General features: G+C 49.8%; 1 protein-coding gene across 1 annotated transcript; it reads left to right on the top strand.

Moving 5' to 3' along the window:
• Positions 1–7: 7 nt before the first annotated feature.
• Positions 8–4,276, top strand: RPS10 (ribosomal protein S10). The gene is made up of 6 exons (XM_077267996.1): positions 8–136; positions 1,746–1,895; positions 1,983–2,154; positions 3,385–3,462; positions 3,554–3,609; positions 4,189–4,276. Exons 2-6 carry the CDS (start codon positions 1,746–1,748, stop codon positions 4,231–4,233), a joined length of 501 nt encoding a protein of 166 aa, XP_077124111.1. The 5' UTR covers positions 8–136; the 3' UTR covers positions 4,234–4,276.
• Positions 4,277–9,833: the final 5,557 nt, after the last annotated feature.

Here is a 9,833-nt window from a genome sequence, read left to right as displayed (position 1 = left end):
ACATTGTCACGTGTTCAGTAATTGTAAACAGGCAGTAAGAGGACACCTCATCCGGGGTCCTGCTCTCTGAGGGAAGTTCGACCGTTCTGCGCATGCTCTTTCCTTTCCTCATCAGGCCTCCAAGAAAGCAGCAGAGGTGAGTTTCAGCCGGCTCCCGGTAATCCGGTGTACGTGGCCGCCATCCGGTGCTGCTCGGCGTTTATCGATGGCGCAGTGTGTATAGGAGCTGTGGAGGGAGGGGAGCCGCCGTATATGTGGGGATTAACGTGGAGTGGGGTGATAATGGAGAAAGAGTCTGCGGCCTCCTCCCGGACTGGCGGCTGAGAGCCGGGGGTGGGGCAGCGAACCTAGGTATGTGGATTGGGGGTCTGCAGCCCTGGCTGTTTTGTGGATTGGGGGTCTGCAGCCCTGGCTGTTTTGTGGATTGGGGGTCTGCAGCCCTGGCTTGTTTTGTGGATTGGGGGTCTGCAGCCCTGGCTTGTTTTGTGGAGGGGGGGTCTGCTGCCCTGGCTTGTTTTGGGGAGGGGGGGTCTGCTGCCCTGGCTTGTTTTGGGGAGGGGGGGTCTGCTGCCCTGGCTTGTTTTGGGGAGGGGGGGTCTGCTGCCCTGGCTTGTTTTGGGGAGGGGGGGTCTGCTGCCCTGGCTTGTTTTGGGGAGGGGGGGTCTGCTGCCCTGGCTTGTTTTGGGGAGGGGGGGTCTGCTGCCCTGGCTTGTTTTGGGGAGGGGGGGTCTGCTGCCCTGGCTTGTTTTGGGGAGGGGGGGTCTGCTGCCCTGGCTTGTTTTGGGGAGGGGGGGTCTGCTGCCCTGGCTTGTTTTGGGGAGGGGGGGTCTGCTGCCCTGGCTTGTTTTGGGGAGGGGGTCCCGGTGTCTATTTTGATTAGTAGTTGGGGTAAGACATTATATGCACATCACAGCGATTTACATCAACATTTACAATCTGAAATGATGTTGGTAGCTAGGAGATTTTCAGGGCTCTTGTCTGTAGCCATGAACAACCAACATGCTGCCTGGCCCCCATGTGGCGGCTGTGAGCCCCCTTGCCTCTGTGTTCCTGGTTTAATGAGCCTTAATTCTACTGTCTGATCTGCCACCGTGTCTTAAGGTACCATCACATTAAAGGGAACCTGTCCCCCCCAAAATGGCTGGTGAGGTAAGCTCACCGGCATCAGGGGCTTATCTCCAGCATTCTGTAATGCTGTAGATAAGCCCCCGATGTTACCTAAAAGAGGAGAAAAAGACGTTAGATTATACTCACCCAGGGGCGGTCCCGCTGCGGTCCGGTCGGATGGGTGTCTCCGGTCCGCTCCGGCACCTCCCATCTTCATTCCATGACGTCCTCTTCAGGTCTTTACGCCGCGGCTCCGGCGCAGGTGTACTTTGTCTGCCCTGTTGAGGGCAGAGCAAAGTACTGCAGTGCGCAGGCGCCGGAAAGGTCAGAGAGGCCCTGCGCTTAGTAACACGATATTTACCCTGGTTACCATTGTAAAACATTGCTGACATCGTTGCTTTTGCTGTCAAACATAACGATACACGGCGAACTGACGACCAAATAAAGTTCTGGACTTCTAGCTCCGACCAGCGATATCACAGCAGGATCCTGATCGCTGCTGCGTGTCAGACACAACGATATCGTTATCCAGGGCGCTGCAACGTCACGGATCGCTATCGTTATCGTTGGAAAGTTGGTCAGTGTGAAGGTACCTTTATCCAGATCACCAGTATTGATTTTCTTTTCTTTGCCCTTAGATGTTGATGCCCAAGAAAGATCGCATTGCCATCTACGAGCTCCTGTTTAAGGAGGGAGTTATGGTGGCCAAGAAGGATGTCCACATGCCAAAGCACCCAGAACTGAGTGACAAGAACGTGCCCAACCTCCATGTGATGAAGGCCATGCAGGTCCGTGGCCATGTAACGGCGCAGGGTTCCTATACCGGTATGTTGTGCTGGGGTTGAACTTCTGACGCTTTTGTGCTTCTCCCGCAGTCTCTGAAGTCCCGTGGGTATGTGAAGGAGCAGTTTGCCTGGCGTCACTTCTACTGGTACCTGACAAATGAAGGGATCCAGTATTTGCGGGATTTCCTGCATCTGCCCCCAGAGATCGTCCCCGCTACTCTAAGGAGGAGTCGTCCTGAGACTGGCAGACCACGACCTAAAGGTGAGCAATGGCCGTCAATATGGTGCCTATTGGAGCAAATGTGCCGGCTCCAGGAAAGGGGTGCAAGACATGGGGGTCACCAGAAAGAGCCCCTCTGGCAGTGGACTGTGCAATCGATATAGCACGGCATCAAAGCTCCATTGTATTGGCGAACAGTATCCTTCTCCTATTGAAGGCTGGATTCACACAGCGCTAATGTATGGGGCACCAGTGGGTCTCCACACCGGTGCTGACGGGCTCTTTTTTTGGCCTATGAGTTGATGGTTCAGGTCAGACGACCTACCTGCATCCAGACCTAATGTTTTGTGGTCTGAGTATGGGCCATATAGTTCAGGCTTGTGACTCTGGCCTAGGTTTCTGCAGATAAACCTCCAACCTCCACCATAGCATTATACGCAGTATTAGGTTTTGTAACGTTGCCAGTCTCTAAATTATTGTCCTTTTCAGCATAAAGTGATTAAGATCTTACTGTGCTAGGAGGAATAGTCCGGCGGTCCTTGTCCCATGATCAGTCCGGACTGTCTTCATCTGTTGCCTGCACATTGAGGTGAGGTGACTGTGTGCAAGCCAGGACTAGTCCTGAGATGGGGACCCCCACATGACTGCTTACAGGCAATGCTGCTACTTAGCTCTATTTATCTTTCCACATTTATGCCTTAAGTGACATTTTAATTCACTTTTACATCCCGTCTTGGGAATGTTCCGATGAGACGCTCTTTAGCAATCGGCACTCTTATATGCAGCAATGGGAGCGAGCCGCAATCACTCGAGTAACTTCTTGGATGCCATTGACCATTGCGACAGCAGCAGTTAGGCTGTTGGGAACAAAGGAGATGGTGAGGTCACGTCTGACCCCCCCCCCCAAAAAAAAATCCTGTGAGCATAGGGTACCAATGGGTTGCCAACTAAAGACACCCCCCCCCCAGTCTGCCTATGAGACCCAGCCAGGTCTGATCCTTATCCCTAACAAAGTCTGCAGTAGAGTCCTCCCCGCTATGTACAGGTCGCAACGCTCCTTCGGGGCTCGGAGGATTTGATGCCATGACAGATAATCCCTGAGAAATCTGACAATTGGGATTTGCTCTATTTTTATGAAGCACATAATAAAAGGATTTTCTTTTAAATGTTTCCTTTTTACGTGTGTTTTTTTTTTTTATAACTGCAGTCAGTAAAATACCTCGGATCTGTCGGGATCATGAATCTTACATGAATTTGCCTGCTTTCTCTTAGGTTTGGAGGGCGAGCGTCCTGCCCGCTTGTCCCGTGGTGAGACAGACAGAGACACCTACAGACGCAGCGCTGCTCCACGTAAGTCTCCAGTGAAATGATTGCTACCTCTGGATCGGTTGATGCTGTGATCTTTAGATTTACATTTTTTTTTATTTTTTTTTCTTTGCAGCTGGTGCAGACAAGAAAGCAGAGGCTGGCGCTGGAGCTGCCACAGAATTTCAGTTTGTAAGTTTTATCAACCTCCAGCTGTAGATTTCTGTTTTAGGATGGGTGCTTCCCCCCCCCCCCCCCCCAATCCCCTTAAAAAAAAAAAAAAAAAAAAAACCACTTCATGCCCCCCCAAAAAATATGCAACTTGTGTATAGATCTAGCAAGGTGGGTAAGATGTATGCAAACCTCATGTACACTGTGGGGGTGCTTGTTTTTGTTTTTTACTCTGCAAAAATATGGTTTCTGGTGTCTATCTACAGCAGGTCTGTTTCTGTAAATGTGGGTTTATTTATGGATGAATTTTATCAATGGGTTTTATCACAGTAAAGTGATGCTGCTTCTAAACAAAGTCTCTTTATTTAAAACCTGACAAACAGAAAAGATGACAAAAGCTGCAGCTGAAAAAACCTTCAGAAAAGGGCATAATAAAAATTCCCACAAGAGCAGATAATGTTGCATAAGATCTGCAGCATTATATTCGCACCATATACTGATGGTGGGAACTTGGCTGCGTTTCTGCCGTACGTTTCAACTGTTAATTGACCTCTAATAATAAAGTCCTCCGTGTCTTATCATTGCTGTCTTGTATTGCAGAGAGGAGGCTTCGGACGCGGTCGCGGACAACAACCCCCACAGTGATGCGGCTCTTTATGCTTTCTCAATAAAACATTTTGCGACACAACAGTATTTTCTGCCTTTTGTTTATCCAACCACATCTGCCATATAAAGGGTCCGTGTTGAATATTTAGTGTATGGTATTATATTCTTATTGTGCACTTATAGGAGCTGTGTTCTGATAGTATGGTGCAGGTGGGGGGTCTGCGCTGTCCCCTAGCTGGACTAGTACAGGAGTCGGATCTGGTTGCTGCCGCTCTGCTCGCACAATCCTGAGCTGAACCTGGGAGACCTGACCTCCGATCTCCTGTGTTTGACGCTTGTGCAGATCCTTCATGTGATCCCAGACAGACGGGATGATGAGAGATCAGGGCTCCGGGACCAGATCATCACCCCCAGGACTACTCATTCTTAACGACATTAGCTGGATGTTGGGGGTCATTGTCCGACTTCAGAAAAAATGTGGGGCCGATCAGATGAGAAGTATCTGCCGGGATTTCTCATTACTAATGACACCATTAATCCTGACTAAAGCCGTAATATAATTTTAAAAAATGCAGCCGCAAACTTGTCGGACCCCCACTTGCTGCTCCTGCAGACCCTCTATTGTGCAACTCTCCTGCCCTTCAGTAAAAACCCTATTCCAGGTGAATATTTTGCATTTGTGTGACTTTTTGGTCCATGGTGCAGTTGGAGGGGTGTTCTGACTTTATGCCAATTTGGGGAACGTTATATATAATTTTATTTGTTTGGAGCAGTGACTGAACCACAGTTCTGTCGCGTCGATATTCCTCCCACAGCCTCTATCGTCGGAGTTATTTAATATTATGCTTTTATTGTATTTTTGGGATGTGGTAATACTTGTTCTGTATCTGTAATAGAGAGCAGTAGTGATTTGACTTGTTAATCAGGGGTATTTGAACCTGCCGTCATCTGATCACTTCGACTCTGTACCACAGTATTGGGCAGGAAGAACGGCACTCCTGGGGAAAAATGGAGGTAAATGGACATAAAAAGTTGAAGAATCTGGTGGTAGTTGGTGAGTTTTATTGAATTCTAAAGTACTCTAGAGGTGGAAAAAAACGACAATATCCTGGTGAACTTTCCGGCCAAAGACTAGATCCCTATTTGACAATAAGTCCAATCTGTAGTGATTGGTAAAGGTATGGGGTGAAGACCATGTTGCGGCCCTGCAGATCTGCTCGATGGAGGCGCCTGCTCTTTCTGCCCATGAAGCTGAAGTAGATCTTGTAGAGTGGGCTTTGACCCCAATTGGAGGTGTCAAGTTCTGGGCCAGATAGGTGTCTTGTATGGTCCTCTTGATTCAACTAGAGGTGGTGCTTTTTGCTACCTTTCTCCCCTTTTTCTGACCTGACATATGGATAAACAAGTTTTGATCAACTCTAAAAGAGCTAGTTTGTTCAATGTAGTGTAGGACAGTACGTTTAACATCGAGAGTATGGGACTCTTCCTCTTTTGGGTTTGCTGCATTCTGGCAGAAGGAGGGAAGAATAATGCTCTGAGATCGGTGAAAATCAGACACCACCTTTGGTAGAGAAAATGGATCAAGACGGAGGATTATAGTCATCTGTTATTAACAAATAGGGTTCTCTGACTGATAAGGCTTGAAGTTCCCCCACACGTCTTGCTGTGGTTATCGCTACCAGAAAGGCAGCTTTGTATGACAGGAATTGAGGAGAACAAGAAGTCAAGGGCTTGTGTGAGCCCTCTTAAGGACTAGATTTAAATCCCATGAAGGTACATTGGGCTGTTTCCCAGGTTGTGATCTAAGAGCTGATACCATGAATCTTCTGATCCAGTGGTGGTTGGCCAGATCTTGGTCAAAAGCAATGCTGAGAGCGGAAACTTGAACCTTTAGTGTGCTGGGTCTAAGGCCTAACTCTAACCCAGGCTGAAGGAAATCTAATATTCTTGATATATTCGGATGAAGTGGATCTGGATTATTAGGTAGACAGAAGGATGAAAATGTTTTCCATACCTTGCTGTAGATTGCATTAGTAACCGGTTACCTAAACCTTTGCAACGTAGAAATTAGTCTGACAGTCCTACAGCCTTTAGAACTTCAGCTTCAGCAATTTTTTTGGGTTCTGATGTTGGAAGGACCCCTGTAGAAGAATATCGTCAGGTGGACTGGCCTGTCTATTTGTAGTTCGATGATGAGATTGAGCCAGCTTCTTTTCGCCCATACCGGGGCCACCAAGATGGTCGGCACCTGCTCCTCTCGGACCTTCCGAAGGGTTTTCGACAATATTGGGATTGGCGGGAAGGAATAGGCTAAACAGAAGTTCCATGGTTGGGCCAATGCGTCTACCCCTCTGGAATTGTCTCTGAGATTCAGAGAAAAAAGGTTTTGACCTGTGTTATTTTGGCTTGAGGCGAATAAATCGACCTCTGGTAGGTCCCATCTGTCCGCCAACATCCCGAAGACTTTTGTTCAGGCTCCACTCTCCTGGCTGAATGTCCTGGCGACTCAGGAAATCTGCCTGAAGGTTGGAAGACCTCTTCAAGTGGTCAGCTGTGAGGGAGAGAAGGTGATTTTCGGCCCAGTGGAATATTCGGTTTGAGATGCCTGCCAGGCTGTTGAATTTTGAGCTCCCCTGATGCTTGAGGTGAGCAACAGTAGTCGTGTTGTCTGAATAAACTTTTACGTGACTGCCTGATATTAAGCTGTTTGTGGCTAGGAGGGCTTCCTCTACTGCTTTCAACTCCCTGAAATTGGAGGACCTGGCACTCGTCTGATTCCAGTGTCCCTGAAAAGGAGTATGCAATATTACCGCCCCCCCCCCCCCATCATTGTATAGGCCCCCTGAGATGTTGGGGAGGTAATTCTTAGATTACGAGGGGGGGGGGGGGGTGATAGAATTAATATCAGTAGGCCCTCTTGTATCACATTGAGGACCCACTGACAATTGGTAATGGCCCGCCAATGATGGACAAACTTTGCGATCCTTCCCCCCCCCCCACCGGGATGGAGTCATATATCCTGCTGCGGAATGAGGATAATTTCTTCCTTTCCCTTGGTGTAGTTCCATCTCCCAGTTTTTCCTTTACCTCTTGTTTGAGGAGTATTAAATTGGGGGAGCACGAAAAAACTGCTTCCTGACAGGTTTTTGCTCTAGAAGGGTCTTTTTCTTATCGGTGGCCTTTTCCAGAATTTTAATCTAGAGCGGGACCAAAGAGATAATCGCCCTTAAAAGGAATTGAGCACAGCTTAATTTTCGAGGTAACGTCCCCGCTCCACATCTTGAGCCAAAGGGCTCCTCGGTCAGAATTAGATTGGACTAAGGATCTGGCCGCAATCTTAATAGACTCCATGGAGGCGTCCGCTAGAAAGGCCGAAGCCTTTTGAAGCATGGGAAGAGAGTCCAGTAGTTCTCCTCTCTTTAAGTACCCTGAGAAATATGTTTTTCCAGTTAATCTATCCATCGAGAGAGGGCTCTTGTGACACAGGTAGCAGCAATGTTCCCACGACTTTTTCAGTAAGCTCTCCATTTTCCTATCTAACAGATCCCTCAGCTGAGAGGAGTCTTCAAGGGGAAGCGAGGTTGTCTGTGCAACTCTCGCTACCTGTATGGACCTTTGGCACATCCCATGAAGGAGAACCCGCTTCTAAGGGAAACCTGGGTCTCATTTCAGAAGGGGTGACTAGGCGTTTCTCCGGGAGCTCCCACTCCTGAGATATTAAGTCTAGGATATTTTTATGTACTGGGAACCCCACCTGCTTTTCTGACTTCAATCCTCCAAACATTTCATCCTGTATAGATTGAGGAACAGACTCCTCCTGTAACCCCATTGTGTTACGAACCGCCATTGCCAGCTCATCAATATAATCAGAGGAGAAAAAATATTTTCTCACTTCCACAAATTTAGAATTTGAAGGTTCACCCCATCTCTCCGAGGAGGATGAATATGAATGATTAGACTCAGAGTCCTCAATTTGAATCTTTTTTTTTTTAGAAGGAGATGGATCGTGCAGCGGAGGTGGAGGAGGATTGAAGGCGGCTAGAGAGGATTGTACTTCATGTTTAACTAGGGTACGGATTTCCTCAAGGAGGGAAGGCTGTTCGGCTCTGACAACTTTATCCGTGCACCCCGGACACCGTTTCTTCTCCCATAGAGCGGGAAGCTTCAGATTGCACATTTTGAAGACTTTTTGGCCTGGATTTTCTGGGCAGACTTGTCTCCCTCAAAAAGAGGGAGAGTGGAGTCAGGAAAATAGAAGGGTACCCACCACCCTGGCTCGGACCCACTCCGGGCAGACTTACTGGAGCAGGGGCAGCGCTGGGCTCTGCAGATGCAGGGCAGGAAGCACCATCCATTCTAACAGGGATCAGTCTTACCTGGAGGTGTCTTCAGGCCGGTTTATATAGGAAATAAACCCAGCCCCCAGCGCAGGTCAATCAACTCCCCTCCTCCTCCCCGGGTCCTAGAGCAGGCTACCACGTGGAGCGGCGTGCTATCTGCGGCGTCGGAGATCCGGGGGCCGTAGGAGGCAAAATCCAGGAAGCAGTAGCGTTCCACACAGTGGACCGCAGGACCGGAAGTGACGCGCGCGCGCGCAGCGGTGACGTCACTTCTGGGACGCCGAACACCGCAGCAGAGGAGGAGGCAAATGGCGGTGAGCTCACGGAGGACACTGCCGGGGATCACTGGCCCGCTTTACCCCCTCGGAGGCGCAGATGGGCCAGGATGGTCCTGAGTCACAGGGAGACGGAAGCAGCAGGAATGCGGAGGAAGGCAGAGCCGACGATCACCACTGCCCTGCAGGAAAAAAACAGGTATACTGCGGTCGCCGGCCACACAGCATACGAAACCTTTCCATGCCCCATGGGGGACAGGAAAGACTGGCGAATAGGAGGTAGGAGGGGCCTTTTAACATCTTCTGCTTCCTGTCCCCCATTAGGGAATGGAGACATCCTCCTATGCTGTCGTGGAAGGTGACTAGAAAAAGGATTATGTGCTGACACCAGCCAGTGCCCCGACCCTCTGAAGAAGCCAGGAGCCACAGTGTCCTTTGTGATGTAGGACCAAGCGCCACTGTCTCGTGATGTTTATACACCTGCCCCACTATCTCCTGTGCATTGTGTATACAGCAGTCTCCTGTGTGATGTGTATACGGCAGCGTCTTGTGTGACGTGCGTATGGCGGTCTCGGCCTCTCCTGTGTGATGTGTATAGGGCGGTCTTGGCCTCTCCTGTGTGATGTGTATAGGGCGGTCTCGGCCTCTCCTGTGTGATGTGTATAGGGCGGTCTCGGCCTCTCCTGTGTGATGTGTATAGGGCCGCTCGGCGTCTCCTGTGGGATGTGTATAGGGCGGTCTCGGCCTCTCCTGTGGGATGTGTATAGGGCGGTCTCGGCCTCTCCTGTGTGATGTCTATAGGGCGGTCTCGGCCTCTCCTGTGTGATGTGTATAGGGCGGTCTCGGCCTCTCCTGTGTGATGTGTATAGGGCCGCTCGGCGGCTCCTGTGGGATGTGTATAGGGCGGTCTCGGCGGCTCCTGTAGGATGTGTATAGGGTGGTCTCGGCGGCTCCTGTGGGATGTGTATAGGGCGGTCTCGGCCTCTCCTGTGGGATGTGTATAGGGCGGTCTCGGCCTCTCCTG

This window comes from Ranitomeya variabilis, chromosome 6, assembly GCF_051348905.1.
Source record: "Ranitomeya variabilis isolate aRanVar5 chromosome 6, aRanVar5.hap1, whole genome shotgun sequence".
In the NCBI taxonomy this organism is placed as follows: Eukaryota; Metazoa; Chordata; class Amphibia; order Anura; family Dendrobatidae; genus Ranitomeya; species Ranitomeya variabilis.
Note: the sequence above shows the minus strand (reverse complement) of the source record. Positions and strands in the feature narration are given on the sequence as shown.

What these genes read in the sequence shown, in the direction of transcription:
- RPS10 (XM_077267996.1), top strand. Translation starts at nt 1,746, where the DNA reads ATGTTGATGCCCAAGAAAGATCGCATTGCCATCTACGAGCTCCTGTTT. An exon ending in ATGTGATGAAGGCCATGCAG is followed by an intron (nt 1,896 to 1,982) that starts GTCCGTGGCCAT and finishes CTTCTCCCGCAG; the next exon opens with TCTCTGAAGTCCCGTGGGTA. An exon ending in TGGCAGACCACGACCTAAAG is followed by an intron (nt 2,155 to 3,384) that starts GTGAGCAATGGC and finishes GCTTTCTCTTAG; the next exon opens with GTTTGGAGGGCGAGCGTCCT.